The sequence below is a fragment of the Ovis canadensis genome, chromosome 1 (genome assembly GCF_042477335.2).
Source record: "Ovis canadensis isolate MfBH-ARS-UI-01 breed Bighorn chromosome 1, ARS-UI_OviCan_v2, whole genome shotgun sequence".
NCBI lineage: Eukaryota > Metazoa > Chordata > Mammalia > Artiodactyla > Bovidae > Ovis > Ovis canadensis.
In genome coordinates this window covers 98,415,637-98,438,512 of record NC_091245.1, presented here as the reverse complement: position 1 = coordinate 98,438,512, position 22,876 = coordinate 98,415,637, and the positions used below count along the sequence as shown (strand labels likewise).

Genomic DNA, 22,876 nt, shown 5'->3' with positions numbered 1-22,876 from the left:
ATGGCAACCCACTCCAATATTCTTGCCTGCAGAATCCCATGGCCAGAGGAGCCTGGTGGGCTACAGTCCATAGGGTTGCAAAGAGTCAGACATGAGCGAAGCAACTAAGCAGTAGCAGTAAGCTCTTAAAATAGTGCCTGACACAGCATATGCACCATAACAAAGGTTACTTATCATACTGTGGGTATATTTTTTAGATCTCATTAATTCTCACATAACTTCTTTGAGAAAGATAATTGTCCCCTTGAGTTTAGAGGTGTAGGGAAAAAATTCCCATGAAAGCCAATGACCTGCCCAGGCACAGGATGGAATTAAACACTTGGGTCACCAGCCTCTCAGACCTTAAGAGTCCTAATCCAAGACTGAGATTATGTCATCACTAAACCGACTGCCCGTAAGTTAACTAAATACTTGCCTCTACTTCTTTGTTTCTGTCATGCAGAGATGTCTGTAGCTGCTGAATGATGCTTTCTTGCTCCTTCTGCCAACAGCTAAATTTGGTTTCCATTTCTTCTTTCAGCCACTGGAGGTTCTGACAGGTGGCAGACAACTGTTCCACTTCCAGGCCTTTGGACCTCAGGAGACTCTCCATACTCTACAGTCATAGAGACAGCAGTTGCTAAGTCAAAGAGCCACCCCACGCTCCTCAGCATGAACAGACCTGACCCACCTTGACATTATCTCCTATATTATCTTATCAATTTATGTTGCAAAAGGAAAAACTTTGTATCTAATCTAACAATGCCATATTAGTCTATTTTTTGTTATAAGAAACTCTTATCTAGTTTGTAGAGAGATAGATCATGTATGTTCTAAATAAAGTATTTTGGAGGAAGTGAAGAACTTTTTCAAGAAGTTCCAGATGGTTAGATATTAAAGATCTAAAAGAAATATACAAAAACAGCTGAGAGTAAATATTAATAAGAGAAATAAGAACTCTTGACTGTGGTTATACACAGACATGTACATAATATTAATGAGAAAAATACAATATAATAGTTGCATCTGAGCAATGGTTCTATAAAAGCATAGAAACACTGACAAGGATTAGAAATAAATTAGAACTATGAATCCGTATTCACTGCCCTGTCCTACAAAGTTCATACTAGAAGTGCTAAAACTTCTCACTCCATAGTCTATGATAACAGAACTAATGACTGCTATTTTTGTTTGGTTTTGCATTTTTTAATATATAAAACAAATATCCTGATTTTCAGCAAACGATGGAAGGGGTGATGCTTCCGGCTTAGAATCCGAGTGGGAGAGGGATGCCAAGTCAGGACGGAGTCTGCTCTCACCTGCATGGTAGCTTCATTGGAGGAGAGGATACCGCGCAGCCTCTCTAAGTCGTGATCTCGCTCTCTCATGGCAAGATGAAGTTGACGCAGTTCTTTTTCCTTTTCTTCTAGGCTGGAGAACTTTTCATCTATAGCCCGCTGCAAGCAGTAAGCATCCCAAAGCTCCGTAAGAGCCACTATTCTGATTACACTTATTCAATAAGATTCCAAATATAAAAGAATAGAAAACCAACTCCAAAAAGCAGCAAATTCAGTTAACACACATTTCTATAGTCCCCCTGGGGACAGAATAACCCAGAGCATCATGAGCAGAATTATGGAACATACCTCTAGGGCAACATCTCTATCTTGTATTCTTTGCCTAAGTTTCTCAAGCAACATTTCATTTGCTTCAAGGGTTTTGTCCGAGTTATTTCGGTACTGCAGGAGCTCCCGAAATTCCTAACAGGACCAAGAAATAATTTCCTTTATTCCTTTTACTTAGTACTAACTGAATTCCTACACTGTGTCAAGCAATCTGGTAGTGTTTCAGGATAAAAAACACAATGTGATCACTCTCAAGGGGAACACAGTTTAGCAGAGATAACAGACACACGAAGTGCTAACAATTCCGCATCAGATATATGTGAGTATATGTAAACACATCTTCTGGGGGAACACAGGACACATTGTCTAACTCTGCCTGAAGGTGTCACTAAAGTTCGCATGAAGGAGGTTATGTTTGCTCTTAAAGCAAGCACTAGGAGTTTCCCAAGAGGCTGTGTAGGGTATTTCCGTCAGAGAAAAAAATGTAGGTATAATATATGTATGTGTATTATGAAAAAATCATATGGTCAGTGAAGTATAAGGTATTCAATGTGACTAAATCTTAGAGTAGGTGGTAGAACTGACCACTCTCTTCCTCAGTCTTCCATTTTTTCCCCTATAACTTACATTTTATCACCTAAATAACTGGATATACAGAGGTCTTCAGTGGGAGCAGAAGACATATCTTCTCTTCATCTTCCCCATTCCTGGCCTGGTATCTGACTCACAGAGATGCTTAATAACTATTGGCTGAACATTTACTGCTTAAGTCTTTCAGGTCTGTAGTTCTTATTTTCCTACACTTGCTGGTTATCATCTTGGTTCACGCACGGATTTACTTTCTATTTCTTTTGAATCCTCCTGGTCCCCACACCTCAGTTCTCCTTGTAGCAGGTACTCAACACAAGTGGCCACTTTGAGATGATATGAACATAAACGCCTGTGTCCCGTGAACCCAGTTTCAGCTGAATCATTCTGTGGACTCACCTGAAGCAGCTGCTCTTTGTGACTCAGACTGTGGTGGAGGTGCTGAATGTGCTGCTCTTGGGTGCGAATCTCAGTATATTTTTCAGCCTCCAGGGTATGAAGCTGTTGGCTCTTACTCTGAAGTTCTCCTTGTAGCTGCTGTAGGGCTTTTCGCAATTCCTGAATTAAACAGATTCCCTTTCTCAAATAATCTAAAATTTTCACATGGTCATTAGATACGGAGGCCTTAAAACTTTCAAGGCATAGAGAACAAAAAAATAAAGTAGCAAAAGGTGCCATTCTTAAAATTACGAAAGAAATACTACAAGGGTCAAATAGGATGAGGGAAACTATGGGAACTGTGGATGGGAGTATTAATACTATGATTCAATACTTACTTTTTGACTTAAAAGTGATCTATCTATATAAGCACTAAGTGGGATTTGATTCCAGTGTAAACGTGGAGCCTTTATTTTACCAATAAGCTCAAGGATACACGATTATTACCCATCCTTTTAATTCTTAAAAAAGAACTGGGAGCATTTTTCTCCAAGCTAACAAGAAACTATTTAAGAATTATATGTTTTAATTTTTTTTAAAAAAGCACACATGGCATGCCATTCCTCTCACTTGGTTGGTCTTCCTGCTTTTCTGTCTCACTGACTTTTACCCACCCTTGAAGAATAATCTTAGACAATGTTCCTTCGTGAAGCTTTCCCTGGCTCCCCCAGCTCTCCCTGTATATTCCTATAGGATCCTTATGCCTCCTCTACAATATTTACCACACTATATACTCCCATAGGATGCCTATGTCTCTTCTACAGTATTTACCACACTGAAATACTGTCTCCATGACTGTCTCTCATACTATATTACAAGTAACTGAGGAGGAAAGCGCCTGTGATAGTCACTCTTGTATTTCCAGAACACAGCCCGTTGAACTGAATTACTTAGATTCAGTACATTCAACACAAGCTATCCTTATAAAAAGTTATTACCAGGGCAAAGTTCACCTTTACACACTGCCACACAATGATTAATCATTTACTTGGTTATGTTTCCAAGAAGCCTCTTTCTGCTGCTCTCTCTCCTGTGCTGCAGCCTCTACAAACCGCACACATCGTCTAGCATCAGCCAGCTGCCGTTCTTTTTGTCGTACTGCCCTCTGGAGCTTCTGTATTTCAAGCTGGCTGCAGAATAAAGCACTTTGAAGATCAAGCAGAGCCACCTGTTGCTGAGCTGGGGAAGTACCCTCTGAGTTCTGAAAAGAGAGTGAAACGCATCGTCACGAGAAGGGCTGGCACTGAGCAGCCAAGAAGACCAACGAGATCAAGACCGTGGCTGAGAGCGGCACATCCTCAAGTGACGCCTCCTGTCCTGGGTGACCCTCACATACATGAAGCTGTTTAAGCTGACTCTGGTGCAGCATTTCTCGAAGCTTAGCCATTGTGTCGTTTTGACCTTCAATCACCTGGTACAACTCCTCGGTCTGCAAACGAGAGAGGGGGTACCAAACATGTTAGCAAACTAAGTATAAACTCCATTATCTTATTATCTCACCTATACAGATTTTCGTAGCAGGACTATTCCAAACTACCAATCTAGATGACACTACAATTTCTCTATGATCTGTTAGGCTGAAAATATCCATTTCTACAGATTACAGGATACTTGTCTACTTTGACAGGAAAAACCATTTCCTCATAGGTCCACGATTGCCAAACATTTTACCTCACTTTCCCTGCTTTTCAGAGTTTCCTTGAGGTTTTGAATTGTATCATCTTGCTTCTGAGATGACTCCTGAGCAGACTTCAGTTCACAGCTCATTTCATTCAGTTTTTCTTGAAGAATCTGAATTCAGTAAAGAAAAACAGTTTGGTAGGTCAATGATTTCTTTTACTCTCAAATGCAACCACGAAATCTGTCCTCAAATCTAGGTTTAAAGGATTTCTTAGGGGATGTTACATTGCTATTTTCCCCCACACAGTGTAACCATTAAAGTCTTAAGTCAATCAGCAATACAAAGTAACAGGAGATATGAAATATTTCCTTCAATACTCAATTGCTTCAACTCTCATGAGCTGTGCTTTCTGTATGACAGCAGCCGTGCTGGGGGTACTTGTCCATATGAGTCACTATGGAGCCTTTATACAAAGACCAAGGAGCTTTTGCTATCTACTACATGACAGGACACAACAAGGGTACAAGCAAGGAGTGCTGCATCCCAAATTGTGGGAATTTTCTTCTAAGCAGATGTTAAAACCCATGGGCTACATAAAGGTCAAAAGTTAAATCAAAAACATAAACTTCTTGTCTCAGTACCTTATACAGTTAAAAACCATATTCAAGTTTTAATCTCAGACCTAAAAGACAGCAGAAATTCTGATCTGTGCAGAACAGACTAAAACGCTTGAGACAGAAAGGAAAGAGCTACACTTCTAAGAATATAAAGAAACCCTGTGATCCCCAAGGGCATGGTTTTGATCATACCTTGTTGGTGGTCTCTGTTTGCTGGATTTTTTCCTGGAGTTCTGCCAGATGGGACTCAGATACAGACTGCTGAGTTGTACCAGTCTCATTTGAATTCAACTTCTGTTGTTTGAGTAAGTCTTCAGTCACGGGCTAGGAAGAAGCACAAGCCAAGTTAAGTGTACCTGACAATAAATTTTATCTTCAAATGTTTTCGGCCTCTTTTGCCAGAGACTTAGAAAATTACGGCTGCTGAACGGATCATCGGTATGAATTGAAGACAAGGAAAAGTTCTGTTCCTTATTATGACTTATCAAGTCACTTACTCCCAAGCTACCATTCCTACCTTTCTGTATGAACCTACACAAACACTACTCAAAGCAAGTAATTCAGAAATTAAAAAGGGAGGATTTTAAAAAACACTCATGATGACCAAATATTTGCTATATTCTATTTTCAATCAGGGAATTCAAAAGATCAAATTTCTACCATCCCTAGGGGAGAAAAGGTTATAGCTCAACTACCCTCCTTATTGTATGCCTATTTCACATTATTAGAAAAATGAGTAGATTTCAAATATGAAGCATATATTAGATAATAGTATTTAATCAGTACTAAATTTCCTAACTTTGGTAACTGAATTGTTGTTATGCTATATTAAGATATATTATATCTGCAACTAATTCTCAAATAATTCAGAAATTAAAAATGTGTCTACAGATAGTTGGAGTGATAAAGCAATTGTAGCAACATATTAGCAACTGATAAATCTGTGTAAATATTAGCAACTGGTGAACCTGGGAGTTCTCTGTACTTCTCTTAAGACTTCTCTAAGTTTGAAATTATTTCAAAGTAAAAATTAAAAATTAGAATTTAAAATCCATAAGGTCTGTGAAGGAGGTATGTTTTATAGGAATATCAGTTCATCAAAAAGACTTAGGAGAAAAAAACATCTATTTATATCTGAGACAATCAAATATAGACAGACTAAGATAAACTTATTGAACGTGACCTAATATTCATTATGAGCTAAGATACAGAATTAAAACTTTAGCAATTCACTGTGGCATTAAATTCTACCTTTTCGCTCCCTGCTTCCTCCCCTCTTCTCTCCCACTCCCAATTAGGGAAAATACAAACGCATTAGGAAGAGAAAAAAGGTAACTGCTATTAATTTTTTCTTTACCTCACACGTTCAAGTTCTGACTACCACCTTCCAGGCTGTGGGGTTACAGCTGACCTTAAACCACTTCCTGATAGCAACTGACTGGAAGTTGGGCTTCCCTCCTGGCTCAGATGGTAAAGAATCTGCCTGCGATGCTGGAGACTTGGTTTCAATCCCTGGGTTGCGAACGGAACAGCTACCCACTCCAGTATTCTGGCCTGGAGAATTTCAAGGACAGAGGAGCCTGGCAGGCTACAGTCCATGGGGTCACACAGTCAGACACAATTGAGTGCATTTCAGTTTCTTTCTTAATAAAGATTTCAGAAGAAAAAACTTTTCTATTCTCCCAGTGCTGTTCATCATTTAAAAAAAACATCTACGAAGTACCCTAATATGCAAAGCACTATGTGAGGGGGAGTAGGGAGCTACAGAATAAAAGAACAAGGAAATACACAAAATAAACGATAGTGACAAGGAAACAGGTAAGCAGGACAAAGTCATTAAGTTACTCTAAACTGGCTGATCAGTGGGAGGTCACTTTCAGACAGCATTTAAATGAAGATCTACCTGATAAGGAACCAGCAATGCAAAGATCTAGGCAGAGGAACAACTCAAGAAAAAGACCTAGGGTAGATATGACCCTGGGAAAGAAAAAGGCCTTTGTCGATGGAGAAGTACTTTCCAACAGAAATATAATGTGAGCTATATGGGTAATTTAAAATTTTCTAGTATCTTCATTGACTAAAGTAAAAATAAATTAAGTTAATTTTAATAAAACATTTTGCCACTCAGTTGTGATTGACTCTCTAGGCCAGAATACTGGAGCGGATAGCCCTTTCCTTCTCCAGGGGATCTTCCCAACCCAGGGATCGAAATCCAGCTCTCCCGCATCACAGGTGGATTCTTTACCAGCTGAGCCACAGTTCAGTGCAGTTCAGCCGCTCAGTCGTGCCCGACTCTTTGCAACCCCATGGACTGAAGCATGCTAGGCCTCCCTGTCCATCACCAACTCCTGGAGTTTACTCAAACTCATGTCCATTGAGTCGGTAATGCCATCCAACCATCTCATCCTCTGTCGTCCCTCTCCTCTCGCCTTCAATTTTTCCCAGCATCAGGATCTTTTCAAATGAGTCGGTTCTTCACATCAGGTGGCCAAAGTATTGGAGTTTCAGCTTCAGCATCAGTCCTTCCAGTGAATATTCAGAACTGATTTCCTTTAGGATGGGCTGGTTGGATCTCCTTGCAGTCCAAGGGACTCTCAAGAGTCTTCTCCAACACCACAGTTCAAAAGCATCAATTCTTTAGCGCTCAGCTTTCTTTATAGTCCAACTCTCACATGCATACATGACTACTGGAAAAACCATAGCTTTGACTAGATGGACCTTTGCTGGCAAGGTAGTCTCTGCTTTTGAATATGCTCTCTAGGTTGGTCATAGCTTTTCTTCCAAGGAGCAAGCGCCTTTTAATTTCATGGCTACAGTCGCCATCTGCAGTGATTTTGGAACCCCAAAAAATAAAGTCTGTCACTGTTTCCACTGTTTCCACTGTTTCCCCCTCTATTTGCCATGATGTGATGGGACCAAATGCCATGACCTTAGTTTTCTGAATGTTGAGTTTTAAGCCAACTTTTTCACTCTCCTCTTTCACTTTCATCAAGAGGCTCTTTAGGTCTTGATGAGCCACAAGGGAAGCCCAAGAATACTGGAGTGAGCTATCTGGAGTATAGCCTATTCCTTCTCCAGGGGATCTTCCTGACCCAGGAATTGAACTGGGGTCTCCTGCATTGCAGGCAGATTCTTTACCAACTGAGTTATCAGGGAAATCCTTCAATGAAACATTTTGACCAAATATATTGTATTTAAAATATTGTCACAAGTATGCATGCAATATGAAAATTAACAAGATACTAATTCTTTACATTGTTCCTTTAAAATTAAAGGTATACTGTACATTCATAGCATCTCTCAATTTGGACTAGCCACATTTCATGTGGTCAACAGCCACACAAGGCTAATGGTCGCCTTGCTGGAGCACATAGGGCCAGAGCACGATGGGCACAGGGGATGCTGACACATGACAAAGTGGGAAGGCAGGCGGGGCCAGATCAGATGCAGCTTCTATGCACCACAGGTAATGAAGCTGCATTTCATTCTCATTGACATAGGAATGGACTGCAGTGTTTTTAACAGAAAAGTAATCAATTATATTTAAATTTTTAAAAGATCACTCTAGTTGCTATATGATACCTGAACTGTTGGAGAGCATCAGGAGAAATGAGAAGACCAGCTAGGAGGCTGCTGCATGGGAATGAAAATACTGCTTTGGATTATAGCGGTAATAAAGGAGGGAAAGAGAAATGGATAGATTTGAACATGTTTTGAAAGTAGAGTCAACAGGCCTGGATAGTGGGAGAGGAAGAAAGAGACAAGTAGCAAGGATAAGGATTCCTAGAAAAAATTGAGATATTTGTTGTTGTGGGTATAATGGGGAGCCTTGCCCTGAAGCAATGTGAATTATGTCACACCACAGGAGAGGCAACTCTTTTAATAGATATTTACAACAATTCTACTGATAAATCACTTAACAATAAAACATTCTCTACAAAACTTGGCTTCTTACTTTCTCGGTGTAAAACAACTTCCCAACAACATCTATTTTAAAGTACTTTCCAAATTTAAACTGTAACCAGCAGAATTAAGTAAAATAGCTTCAAGTTTTAAATGCCAGGGAAGGTAGCCGTATTTAGTTACTTCAAACCAAAGAATCTTAGACCAGTGAAGGACACTTTATAAACTAACCATCTGATCCACTCTCAACTCACATGTGAGAAAATGGAGATTTGTAACAGGTAAATAATTTGTCCAAAGTTACACTGGAAATAGGATCCAATTAAGCTGAATGCACTTAAAACGGTAACTTCTCTTTCATATCTATAAAATTGACTGCCTACCATAATGCCTGGAATATTAAGTAAGCAGTGTTTTTCACTCAGTCGTGCCTGACTCTTTGCGACCCCATGGACTGCAACCCACCAGGCTCCTCTGTCCATGAGATTTTCCAGGCAAGGATACTGGAGTGGGTTGCCATTTCCTTCTCCAGGGGATCTTCCCAACCCAGGGATCAAACCCAGGTCTCCTGCATTGCAGGTGGATTCTTTACCAGCTGAGCCACAAGGGAAGCCACCTGGAATATTACTTGAGCCAAAAATTTTTGCTTAAGAGTGAACAACAGAAACAAAAGCAAATAAGCAACAGGCCTGTCTTCTAATTTCCAGCCCAACGTTTTAATCCCTCAGTGGCTCTCTTAGAAAAAAGACTGGCTGGATAGAAAGGGAGATGTTTAATTTAAATATTTCAACATCAACTTTAAATCTGAAGAATGCCACAGAAAAGCACATAATGAGCCTGGGCCTCGTCTGAACCCATCTTGGCGTGCATATTCATAGGAAACCTCTTTTTCTAGGAATGTAATATATGGACCCAAAGGCTGGAAGATGCTTGTTTCTTCTTTATTCTTAGTACTTTATTATTATAAATCTCAAGGGAAAAAAAAAAAGTCCTTGCAGGTAAGTCTGCCAAAAGAGTGCTTATCAAAGGCCCACTGAGAAAACAGCTGACAATTAATTCTTTTGAGTATCAAGTACATAAACCAATCACTCCTATGAAGATTTTGTAGAGCATGATATCAGTAATACTTGATCTGGTTGAATGGGTGTTAATCTCCAGGGTATCAGTTACTAAAATCATGTTGTAATTTTAAGTTGCTTTTGACTCAGGACAAATGCTTTTCAGCAACAGAAAAGAGAATTCCTTCCAGGCCTAATGCTGCATAATGTAAGACCTTTAGGCTAAAAGCCAGTTATTTTGATCTGGATTAAGAGCATTTTTCTTGTCATAACAGCATTTTCCTAGTCATAACAGCAAGTCATAGAGCTCAAACTGCTATAATTTTCTATCCTATTGTTAGTAATAAAAGATACAGCAGCATCTAATGCTTACATCTTGCAAAGGGCCTGATCTGGGTTATGTAGCTAAGCTATGAGAGGGATAAATTCATCGCAGTCATACAAGAGCCAGGTTCTGGCATTGCAAGGTTTGAAGCAAAGATCTCTCACTCTTTGAATTCACAGAAAAGGAATCTGCACGTGAGCCAAAACTGAAATAACGTTCACTAAGGGACCACAGCCCTCCTATCATAGCTTTTCTAGTTCAGGAAATAACAAGATAGAAGAAGGCTTCAAACCTTTCTTTAAACAAGTGAAAAACCTTGGGTCTTTAGACATAAATTCTGTAGGAGCAATAAATCAGTTTGCACAATATGAGAAAATTATTAAGCAAAACTACACTGTTGCTCGTTAGCTTTAAAATAAGAAAGAAAGAAGGAAAGAAAGAAAAAGGAGAAAGGCAACCAGGAGGAATTCTGATGGTGACATTTAACAGTAACCAGATTAAACAAAGGAAGCAAAATGCCCTTACAGAACAATCTCCCTCTTTAGGAGAGAAGAGCTTTTCTTCATATTTGGAGTATAATTTGACTAAAGGAAAATAATTTGCACTTACTTCTATTCTATACACACTTGTTCAGAGAAAGACAAAAATCTGTCTGCCTTTGTCCCACTTAGTTCTGCTTTCGCCATAAAGCACACTAGGCCTTAAAAAGCTTATAAAAGCCAACCAGTCTTAGATAGTAGATCTGGAATCCAAAATACACATTTTATCTACAAACACTTTATGTCTAATTAATCTATTTCCCTCCACATTCTTAATTATTGGAGAAAATAGCTTAGCAATCAAATATCATAATTCTTCAAGCTGAATGTTCTCTCTCCCCTCTCCATGTTTTAATATTCAACAAACAGTAAAGACGGTAAAGCCTGGTGATAGCAGAAGTCTTATACTGCTGTATTAAAGGGCTATTTTTTTTCCTAATGTCTACATTTAGTGAAGTAAAGGGATTTGACCTAAAGGTACAATTACCATATTTTAACTGTGCTCATCAGGATGCCAAATTTCTTCACAGGGTCTATCCCTAAAGAATCCACCTGACATCCTCAGGTTATAGAACGAAAGCCCTGCACTTAAAATAAGTAGTTACTTAAATCAATGCCATCAGGCAATGTGATTTAATACACAGAATAAAAAGGTCTTGGATGAGAATGGCTAGGAACTTTTGACTCCACCTGAGCTAAGTTATTTAACCATGAGCTTTCCATATCTCTAAACTGACAGACTGCCTGAGATGATCTTTAGAATCCTTCTCAATTCCAAAATTTGCTGAGCCCAGGCACCAACAGAGTATTTTAAATTTAATATGGAGGAAAAAAACTTTTGCTTTACTGCAGTTTTTTAAGTCTTCACCTTTCTTCAATATTGGCCATATTTGAAGGGGGCTATATTTCTACTATATTGGTCATATTTCCCATCCACTCTGTCCAACTACTTTTAGATCCTAATACAGAAACACTACGATGAATCTGTGACATCTATGTTGGCTCACAGAAATACTGTACTGGAAAGCTCAAATTTAGCTGTGAAGGTCAATGAAAGAAAAGGGAGCGAAAGGAAAGTACACAAGTGTTGGGCATCCTAAACATTTTATAGAAATGAAAACACAGTTTAAACTTTTGGATACTCATACTTTTCCCTAACAATGCTGTTTCTGACAAGTTAGTGCAAATTCAAAAATATTTCTCCCATATTCTTATTGTGTTACAAATTTTATACATAATAGAACTGTTTTTCAAAGCTGTCAAGTGACAATCAACAATTTCATTTAGAAGCTCTAAGATTCTGGGATGATATTGACTGGTTAGCAAGCTTTCCAGAAACACCTTCTAGATTGTCCACCTCTGTAACAGTATCACTAAAGAATCTATATCAAGTAGAACATGCCAGATGTTTCACAACATTAACTGAAACTACTGCTGCTGTATAAACAAGACAGCATCTGTCAGGCCCCTGTACACAACTGAATTTAAAAGATTGGTATGAACAGCTCAAAGTAAGATCAACTGCCATCTTCCAGTCATTACGAAATTCACGAGTAAAACAGGTAAAACTCTATCACCCAATAATGGATGAAGTCCTGCTCAACACCAAACATCTTCACATAGAGCTCATTATACAAACTGGCTGTAGACACGTTTTGCCTTAATATTTTAAATTTTGAATTCCCAAGTCTCTTTTATGAAAAAGTCATCATTAGTCCTCAAATGACCTCTTAATTTATAAATGTTGTCCACATATTACAATATTTTGGTGGATTAATAGGTTCTCCTCAAACCTTTACCCTATGCTCTAATCAGTTCAAGGCACAGGTGGGGATGAATGGCTTAATGCTCTAGGGCGGACTACCTTGAGAACTCCCTCCCTCAGAGAAGAAAATATTCATAAATCTAAAAGTGAAAACAAAACAAACAAACAAAAGTAGAGAGGCGGTAGGACAAGTGAGAGGAAAGAGTTCCAGTGCCAGAAATAAGATTAAAATTTTTTTAGGGTAAAAATGAATTATGAATCTTTGTCTTAAACATGTACAATTTTGATAATTAGTGGGAAAGCCAACAGATAATCTTATAAAGAGGCTATTGTGGAAAGCAAATTACTTGTGTGAATCACATTTATTAAAATGGACAGAAGCAAAATGTAAAGCAAAAATGGGTTACCAAGTCTAGACTATTAACCTTCCCCTAGATAGAAATCATGTGAAGCCTGAAGCCAGCTAACTTTAATCAGAAAGGCAATATGCAGCCATTTTGTATACCTGGACCCGAAGTGGCAGATAATCTTCACAGAGATCATCCCACAGCTCCTGCAGGTCTGAAATCTCCAAGGGATAACTCACAGGTGTCTTGTAAAGGGGTTTCAAAGACCTGTTAAGGAAACCAGAACTAACTCCATCTGTCATGATATGGCCAGGCCTGGTTCCAGATGGATTAGATTTCACTGGAATAGGAAGCTTGCTCCCTCGGGGGCTCTGGATGGGCTTATAATCAAGACCTTTAATCATGCTAAGAGCTAGCTCCAGCTTATGGTTACACGTATGCTGGGGAGCCTGTTCATCTGAACAGCAGTCACACTTTACAAGTTCCTTTGCACTTCTCTCAGGTTCCTCATCCTTTGGTTGTGGAGGACTAGCCTGGATACTTGCATCCAAAGATTCCACAGAGGATCCCGGGGTCCCTTCCTCCATGCTTTCTCCATCTGGCGGTACCTTCGCATTTGGTAAATCCGGTGGCCCAACCTCGGACAACGCTGGTTCTTCAGTGCAAATGCTGGTGGACCATCTGGTAGAGGGGCCACAAGAAATACTTTTCGCCACCTTTCGAGGTACCTTACAAATGGCTTCGTAGTCAGAATCAGCCACCCGCAAAGCTGCACAGCCTCGGCATCTCCTGGGTCGATTTCCGGGGCCTTCCGAAGCATGACAGCTGTGCTCCTGAATCTGATCCTCATTTTCTACCCAACACTCGAACCCTGAATAGGCAAAGTCTTCCTGGAGCAGTGCAGAGTATCTGACATCGGGTAAGCTGGAAATGTCAACCGTTCCATTCCCCGCCTTGGTCTCTGCGCCAGGGTCATCGTTATTCTTCCGATACATGCTAGCAATGCAGAACTTGAGGCGGTCCTTCTCCAGCAGCAGCTTCTGCAAGCGCTCAATAGAAAGGGCTTCGATCCGGGCAATGACGGTGTCGAATCTATAGATCCGATCGAGCATGAACGCGCACTTGCTGCAAGCAAACTCAGCTTTGCCATCGCGGGAGACATCCTTGCCCAGGACGTGTGACAACAGAACCTGGAGGTTGAGCTTGGACGCCGTGTGGAAGATCCAGCGCCGCTGGTTTCCGCACAGCTCCCGGGCACAGATCCTGCAAATCTCCTTCATCTTCCCTCCTGCGGTTGCCGAGCTTCCCGGAGGCGGCTGCTGCTCGGTGATCGCTCACTGGCGCTTGGTTGCGTTCCGTCTCCCGCCTCGGTGGCCTCCGGCTGGCATGGCACAGCTTGGTGGGGTGCCCACTCTGCAGGGGCGCTCCGCTGACACCCGCGCGCGGGTTCTGGGTACCAGAGTGATCAGCCCCGCCCCTCGGGGAGGCGGCGGGCGAGGAAATGCCTCAGGAGGATGCTGAGTGACAGCAGCGCAGGCCGCGCTCAGAACCTGCCATGTCTCCTCCAGCTGTCTCTCCCGCCAGCCGCTGTGTCCTCAATGTCCTCCCTTTTCAGCGGGCTGAGTTCGCGGTCCTCCGGCTGCCGCCCGCGGCTGACGCAAAGACTCAGAGATTGAGGATCAGATTTCAAGATGGCGCCGGCGGCTCGACGCCTGCAGCCGCCGGCAAACTCCTCTGGGAGCTGTAGTCCAGGAGGCCGGCTCCTCGCTCTGCGCATGCGGGGTGGCCAGCGCGTCACCTCGCTCCCGAACAAGTCAATGCTCCTCGCGGTACAGCGCAGGCTCGACCTGCTGTGGTTACCCAGGTGGAAGAGCGGGACGGAGGCCGATCGCTGCCAGGCCACTTTTATCTGCTAAAATTTCACTCCAAAAGCGCACCAGTCCCCTTGCGGTTCCTCCCTCCCGCCCGGGAGGACTGTCCGAGGCTCTGCACGGGGAGGAGAAAGCCGAATCCCCTCCCCTTCTGTCCACGGGGACTGCCACGTACTCTGGAGGGAGCAGTCTCGCAGCACCACTGGGTACCGCTGCGCGCTGCCTCTCTCCGGCCCCACCTCCTCTCCCTTCTCACTCCTGTTCCTGGAGTAAAAGGCCCTAGGGCTTCACCCGCGGCCGGGGAGGCGGGAATTTTAGGAGGCTCAGTTCAACCTCCCTCTGGACTGTTGGGAGTACTCAGAAAAGAGGACAAGTGTTTCTTCCCTCGCCATGCTGGGGTTGAGTTTACCAGGATGATTTGCCTTTTTTTTTAGAGCGTAAATTGAGAGGCGGCACAAAGCAGTCACCTGAGAAAGAGTCCAACAAAAACCACACGAATGGTTTACCAAGAGTTTGAAGATGCTGGACAAAATGAGCTTTTTCAAGAATGTAGACACCCGAGAGTAGACTGCCGCCAGCAAACCCTCTTTCAAGTTTCACTTAAAATAAGGCTGCAGGCCTTATTTTCGGGGAGGGAAGGGGAGACAAACGCTAGAACAAAAGACCTTGTTTATTTGAGCAAGACTCCAAAGTATCAGGGAGTGCTGCTCTCTGCAGAAGTGGGGCTGGGAATTTAACTGACTTCAGTTAGTATCCTGTCTTACTCAACATTATCCAGTAGTAAGTCACCCTACCCTTGGGTATAGACCTTGAATTGCACACAAAGAGTAGAGGGAAGCTGGGGCTCTCCCTAGGTGGAATTGAGGTGTCATCCTTCATTTATAATTTTCTCCCTGGCAAACTCCAAATAGGAGGAAAAACAGTCCCAGGCAATCATCTGGAGTTTTCCCAGAGCAGGACATTTCCCAGTTAGAGTAATGCCAGATTTCACTAACTTGACCTTGTGAGATATGCAGATGACACCACCCTTATGGCAGAAAGTGAAGAGGAGCTAAAAAGCCTCTTGATGAAAGTGAAAGAGGAGAGCGAAAAAGTTGGCTTAAAGCTCAACATTCAGAAAATCCGGTCCCATCCTGTCCCATCACTTCATGGGAAATAGATGGGGAAACAGTGTCAGACTTTATTTTTGGGGGCTCCAAAATCACTGCAGATGGTGACTGCAGCCATGAAATTAAAAGACGCTTACTCCTTGAAAGAAAAGTTATGACCAACCTAGACAGCACATTCAAAAGCAGAGACATTACTTTGCCGACTAAGGTCTGTCTAGTCAAGGCTATGGTTTCTCCTGTGGTCATGTATGGATGTGAGAGTTGGACTGTGAAGAAGGCTGAGCACCGAAGAATTGATGCTTTTGAACTGTGGTGTTGGAGAAGACTCTTGAGAGTCCCCTGGACTGCAAGGAGATCCAACCAATCCATTCTGAAGGAGATCAACCCTGGGATTTCTTTGGAAGGAATGATGCTGAAGCTGAAGCTTCAGTACTTTGGCCACCTCATGAGAAGAGTTGACTCATTGGAAAAGACTCTGATGCTGGGAGGGATTGAGGGCAGGAGGAGAAGGGGACAACCGAGGATGAGATGGCTGGATGGCATCACAGACTCGATGGACGTGAGTCTGAGTGAACTCCAGGAGATGGTGATGGACAGGGAGGCCTGGCGTGCTGCGATTCATGGGGTTGCAAAGAGTCGGACACGACTGAGCGACTGAAGTGAACTGAACTGAACTGACCTTGTGAGATATTAAATTAATAAGGCCAACAACAAAGTATTTCTGAACCTCATCTCCAGGTCAGAGCCTATACTTCTAAACTTGGAGACATTCAGATGCCTTCAATGAAAACCCATAATAAACCCCCAAAGTTCTTCAGTTCAGTTCAGTTGCTCAGTCGTGTCCAACTCTTTGAGACCCCATGAATTGCAGCACGCCAGGCCTCCCTGTCCATCACCAACTCCTGGAGTTCACTCAGACTCATGTCCATCGAGTTAGTGATGCCATCCAGCCATTTCATCCTCTGTCGGCCCCTTCTCCTCCTGCCCTCAATCTCTCCCAGCATCAGAGTCTTTTCCAATGAGTCAATTCTTCACATGAGATGGCCAAAGTACTGGAGTTCTTATGAAGGATTTAATGAGATGATTTGGGGTAAGTACTTGAACAGAATTTGGCTCATTAAACAAATGGGACTCTGTACACATAATATTGTATCACTCTTTTATTTAATCATCGAAACAAAATCTTAGTAGCTCCACCATGAATGATAAGGACAGTCCTTAGAGCTTTGGCTTTAGTAGGCTACGGAACTTTGCATCTGTGATTTCACCTAAATATGCACATTCTGGCCCCCAAACCAAGAATGTAAAAGAGATTTCCAAGTAAAACTCACCATAGGTGCGTTTTTGCCTACCTCTAGCTATATGAGCTTCAGAGTCAGAAGAAATTAAGTAACAATCTTTGGAGTCTATACAGAAGCGAGGAATTTCTGGCCTGCCAGAACACTACCCTGCTATACCCTGTCTTAAGTATTGTCTTCAAGAATAGCAAGGACGCAAAAGTCCAAAAAGTACAAACTAAGATATTAATTAAGGCCTCATCTTTGGCTGTGGGTGCAAGCCACATTCTCTTACTGAAGAAAATGCAAAATGAAACAAAGTAATTAATGAAACAAAAGTGCTCTTTGGGAGCAAACTCTAAATAATACCTTGTATTATTCTGTATTCTTTAATAAGATTTTGCACCTGACCTGCAGTCTCTAAACTTTAATGATATCATACAGATAGTTGACATAGACATGCAAGTCAGCACAAACAGAGAAAAAGCAACTTGGCATTGAAGAATATGTTTGCTATAACAAATATCAACATACTAGAAAAGAGAGCTATACATTTCTTGGCTTCCAACAAGATTAATAAAGCACTCAACTCTACTCCCGGAGGAAATACTTAAAGACCGTATTTCAAAATGGATAGTAAGCTAGAGTACTAGAACTTCTCCTAACATGATCATTTGATATTTTTCAACTCAGTTCAGTTGCTCAGTCAGGTCCGACTCTTTGCGACCCCATGAACCACAGCATGCCAGCCTTCCTGTCTAACACCAAATCCTGGAGCCTGCCCAAACTCATGTCCATTGAGTCAGTGATGCCATCCAACCATCTCATCCTCTGTCATCCCCTTCTCCCCCTGCCCTCAATCTTTCCCAGCATCAGGGTCTTTTCAAATGAGTCAGCTCTTCACATCAGGTGGCCAAAGTATTGGAGTTTCAGCTTCAACATCAGACCTTCCAATGAACACCCAGGACTAATCTCCTTTAAGATGGACTGGTTGGATCTCCTTGCAGTCCAAGGGACTCTTAAGAGTCTTCTCCAACACCGCAGCTCAAAAGCATCAATTCTTCGGCGCTCAGCTTTCTTCACAGTCCAACTCTCACATCCATACATGACTATTGGAAAAACCATAGCCTTGACTAGACAGATCTTTGTTGGCAAAGTAATGTCTCTGCTCTTGAATATGCTATCTAGGTTGGTCATAACTTTTCTTCCAAGGAGTAAGCGTCTTTTAATTTCATAGCTGCAATCACCATCTGCAGTGATTTTGGAGCCCAGAAAAATAAAGTCAGCCACTGTTTCCCCATCTATTTCCCATGAAGTGATGGGACCAGATACCATGATCTTCGTTTTCTGAATGTTGAGCTTTAAGCCAACTTTTTCACTCTCCTCCTTCACTTTCATCAAGAAGCTCTTTAGTTCTTCTTCACTTTCTGCCATAAGGGTGTTGTCATCTGCATATCTGAGGTTATTGATATTTCTCCCGGCAATCTTGATTCCAGCTTGTGCTTCACCCAGCCCAGCATTTCTCATGATGTACTCTGCATATAAGTTAAATAAGCAGGGTGACAATATATAGCCTTGATGTACTCCTTTTCCTATTTGGAACCAGTCTGTTGTTCCATGTCCAGTTCTAACTGTTGCTTCCTGACCTGCATACAGATTTCTCAAGAGGCCGGTCAGGTGGTCTGGTATTCCCATCTATTGAAGAATTTTCCACAGTTTATTGTGATCCACACAGTTAAAAGCTTTGGCATAGTCAATAAAGCAGAAATAGATGTTTTTCTGGAACTCTCTTGCTTTTTCCATGATCCAGCGGATGTTGGCAATTTGATCTCTGGCTCCTCTGCCTTTTCTAAAACCAGCTTGAACATCTGGAAGTTCATGGTTCATGTATTGCTGAAGCCTGGCTTGGAGAATTTTGAGCATTACTTTACTAGCATGTAAGATGAGTGCAACTGTGTGCTAGTTTGAGCATTTTCTAGCATTGCCTTTCTTTGGGATTGGAATGAAAACTGACCTTTTCCAGTCCTGTGGCCACTGCTGAGTTTTCCAAATTTGCTGACATATTGAGTGCAGCACTTTCACAGCATCATCTTTTAGGATTTGAAATAGCTCAACTGGAATTCCATCACCTCCACTAGCTTAGTTTGTAGTGATGCTTCCTAAGGCCCACTTGACTTCACATTCCAGGATGTCTGGCCCTAGGTAAGTGATCACACCATGGTAATTAACTGGGTCATGAAGATCTTTTTTTGTACAGCTAAAAAGATAACTTTTGTATAGATCAACTGAAAATAAAAATTTTAAAGTGAAACTCAGAAGAAAAGTTATGTGGGACATCCCTGATGGTCCTGCCAATTCAGAGGACATGGGTTTGATCCCTTTAGTCCAGGAAGATCTTCAATACCTTACAGCAACTAAGCCTATGAACCACAACTACCGGACCTGTACTCTAGAGCCCATGCGCCACAAGAGAAGCACCACAATGAGAAGCTGGCACACCACAGGGAAGAGTAGCCCCCACTAGAGAAATCAGAGAAAAGCCTGCCCACAGCAACGAAAATCCAGCCCAGCCATAAATAAATAAATAATTGTTTTTTAAAAGAGAGAGAAGAAAAGAAACAAAAATTATGGACAATAAATTCAGCACTTCACAGTTCTTACCAATATCATCTTGGTCAAGATTTTTTTGTATCTAGTTAACACTGTCTACCTCTGGGGAGGCAAGCAAAATGGGGAGCTGAACAGAATATTTACTTTTATTCTGTATACCATGGATTATTTGAATCTACGGTGATATGTATATATTCATATATTAGTTTTTAAATGTTTTAAAATTTGGAAATATCCTATAGTTAAAACTAAGAGGAGTTCCCTGGCAGCCTACTGATTTCCACTGGCTTTTACTGCTGTGGCCTGGGTTCAATCTCTGGTCAGGGAACTGACATTCCCACAAGCCTCAAGGCAAAAACAACAACAACAACAACAACAAAACAACTAAGAATTGTGCCAATTTAAGACACATAGAGTCTAAGTAGTAAAACTTGAACCTACAACGAGAACTTTTATAATATACGTGATAAACATCTGTGGACAGTTTATATAAACAAAAGTTCAAGGGGATATGCAAGTTATTATTTAGTGATTAAGTCTGGAGAGTATAATTATGGAGACTTCCTTTCTCCTTTCCTCATTTGTATTCTGTAATCTTCTGTAATAAGCATATATTGATTTTCTGATAAGATAAAGTGTTACTAAGAGGTAGAATAAACACATTTTGATATGTTTATATAATGCAATGTTAGAAGTGCGTGTGTGCTCAGTCACGTCCAACTCTTCGTGACACTATGGACTGTAGCCTGCCAGGCTTCTCTGTCCATGAAATTTTCCACGCTCCACAAGAGAAGGCACCACAATGAGAAACCAGCACACCACAAGAAAGAGTAGCCCCCACTACAGAAATCAGAGAAAAGAGAAAAGAATACTGGAGTGGGTGGCCATTTCCTTCTCCAGGGAATCTTCCCAACCCAGGGATAGAACCCATGTATCCTGCATTTGATGCATTGCCAGGCAGATGCTTTTCCACTAGTGCACCCAATATTAACCATCAGTAAAAAAGAATGAAGTCTGATACCCACAACATGAATGAATCACAAAAGCATCTTAAGTGAAACAAGCATATCAATATACCCTGTGTGATTTCATTTAAGTCTAACAACTTAAAGTCTAACTATTTATATAATAATAGAAATTCAGAAAGTGGTTACTGGCTGGGGTGGAGGGAGATAGGGTAACAACTGATTGACAGGGGGAACAACAGAATTTTCTGGAGTGATGAAAATGTTCTATATCTTGTTTTGGGTGATGGTTACATGGATGTATACAATTTTGAAGCCCACTGAACTAAACGGTTTTATCTGTAGATTTGAAATGTTATTATTAGTTCAATTTTTAAAAGATTAAAGGAGTAAATAAATATGTGAGTACTCATAAAATTTTAATCTGAGGGATTTCTTTGGTGAAAAGTAACTTCTACTTTGGGCTTCCCTGGTGGCTCAGTGGTAAAGAATCTACCTGCCAAGCAAGAGACACAGGTCCCTGAGTCGGGAAGATTCCCTGGAGAAGGAAATGGCAACCCACTCCAGTATTCTTGCCTGGGAAATCTCATGGCCAGAGGAGCCTGATGGGCTAGAATCCACAGGGTCACAAAAGAGTTGGACATGACTTAGCGACTAAACAAACAACCTCTACTTGATCGTAAGAATAGCTTTGAAAACTGGGAAAATAAAATGTAGCCCAGAAGAAATTCTGTAAAAGGCTCAATTGAAACTTCATAGTTCCTATTCATATGAGCTTTGGAAAATATTATTTTATATACACATACATACCATATAGATGGCACAGTAAAAGAATCTGCCTGTCAATGCAGGAGATGCAAGAGATACAGATTCGATCCCTGGGTCAGGAAGATCCCCTGAAGAAGGAAATTGCAACCCATTCCAGTATTCTTGCCTGGGAAATCTCACGGACTGAGGAGCCTGGTAGGTTACACTCCATGGGGTCGCAAAGAGTTGGGAACAACTGAACAACTGAGCACGCGCGCACACACACACCATACATTTATGATTGAAGTGAAGCATTTGTTAAGGTAAGACCTAGGGTTTTTGTGATGATCAATAACCCCAGATATGCAGATGACAACACCCTTATGGCAGAAAGTGAAGAACTAAAGAGCCTCTTGATGAAAGTGAAAAAAGGGAGTGAAATAGTTGGCTTAAAGCTCAACATTCAGAAAATGAAGATCATGGCATCTGGTCCCATCACTTCATGGGAAATAGATGGGGAAAACAGTGGAAACAGTGGCTGACTTTATTTTTCTGGGCTCCAAAATCACTGCAGATGGTGACTGCACACATGAAATTAAAAGACACTTGCTCCTTGGAAGGAAAGTTATGACCAACCTAGACAGCATATTAAAAAGCAGAGACATTACTTTGCCAACAAAGGTCCATTTAGTCAAGGCTATGGTTTTTCCAGTAGTCATGTATGGATGTGAGAGTTGGACTATAAAGACACCTGAGCGCCGAAGAATTGATGCATTTGAACTGTGGTGTTGGAGAAGACTCTTGAGAGTCCCTTGGACTGTAAGGAGATCCAACCAGTCTGTCCTAAAGGAGATTAGTCCTGGTGTTCATTGGAGGGACTGATGTTGAAGCTGAAACTCCAATACCTTGGCCACCTGATGCAGAGCTGACTCATTTGAAAAGGCCCTGATGCTTGGATAGATTAAGGGCAGGAGGAGAAGGGGACAACAGAGGATGAGGTGGTTGGATGGCATCACTGACACAATGGACATGGGTTTGGGTGGACTCTGGGAGTTGGTGATGGACAGGGAGGCCTGGCGTGCTGTGGTTCATGGGGTCGCAGAGAGTCAGACAAGACTGAGCAACTGAACTGAACTGATTACTTCTAAAACTTATCAAAAGTACATAATAAAGGAAAATTTTACTGAGAACAATTTTCATATTATAAGCTATTAATGAATGTGATGAATTAAGCAAAGGATTAATTTTATATATCAGCAGTTTGCCCTCAAAATGAATCGACAAGTGCATTCACAAGCACATATTTGCTGTCTGCTGCTACTGCTAAGTCACTTCAGTCATGTCCAACTCTGTGCGACCCATAGATGGTAGCCCACCAGGCTCCCCCATCCCTGGGATTCTCCAGGCAAGAACACTGGAGTGGGTTGCCATTTTCTTCTCCAACGCAGGAAAGTGAAAAGTGAAAGTGAAGTCACTCCGTAGTGTCTGACCC

The 22,876-nt window shown here is 41.6% G+C and overlaps 1 protein-coding gene across 21 annotated transcripts in view; it reads right to left on the bottom strand.

Moving 5' to 3' along the window:
• Positions 1–22,876, bottom strand: part of PDE4DIP (phosphodiesterase 4D interacting protein) — a 250,860-nt gene that overhangs the window by 68,569 nt on the left and 159,415 nt on the right. For 12 of the 21 annotated variants that reach the window (XR_011259622.1, XR_011259624.1, XR_011259649.1 and 9 more), the window contains exons 1-9: positions 12,964–14,829; positions 5,061–5,192; positions 4,302–4,421; positions 3,967–4,059; positions 3,619–3,831; positions 2,592–2,750; positions 1,626–1,739; positions 1,299–1,436; positions 416–595 (exon numbers count right to left, since the gene is read on the bottom strand). Coding sequence is in view for 17 of the 21 variants with exons in the window: in XM_069602415.1 (XP_069458516.1) it covers positions 416–595; positions 1,299–1,436; positions 1,626–1,739; positions 2,592–2,750; positions 3,619–3,831; positions 3,967–4,059; positions 4,302–4,421; positions 5,061–5,192; positions 12,964–14,085 (2,271 nt within the window). In the remaining 4 variants the exon portion in view is untranslated. Of the gene's footprint in view, positions 1–415; positions 596–1,298; positions 1,437–1,625; positions 1,740–2,591; positions 2,751–3,618; positions 3,832–3,966; positions 4,060–4,301; positions 4,422–5,060; positions 5,193–12,963; positions 14,830–22,876 lie in introns of those variants that run through there. The other 9 variants (XR_011259665.1, XM_069602460.1, XM_069602428.1 and 6 more) reach the window with 1 other exon arrangement.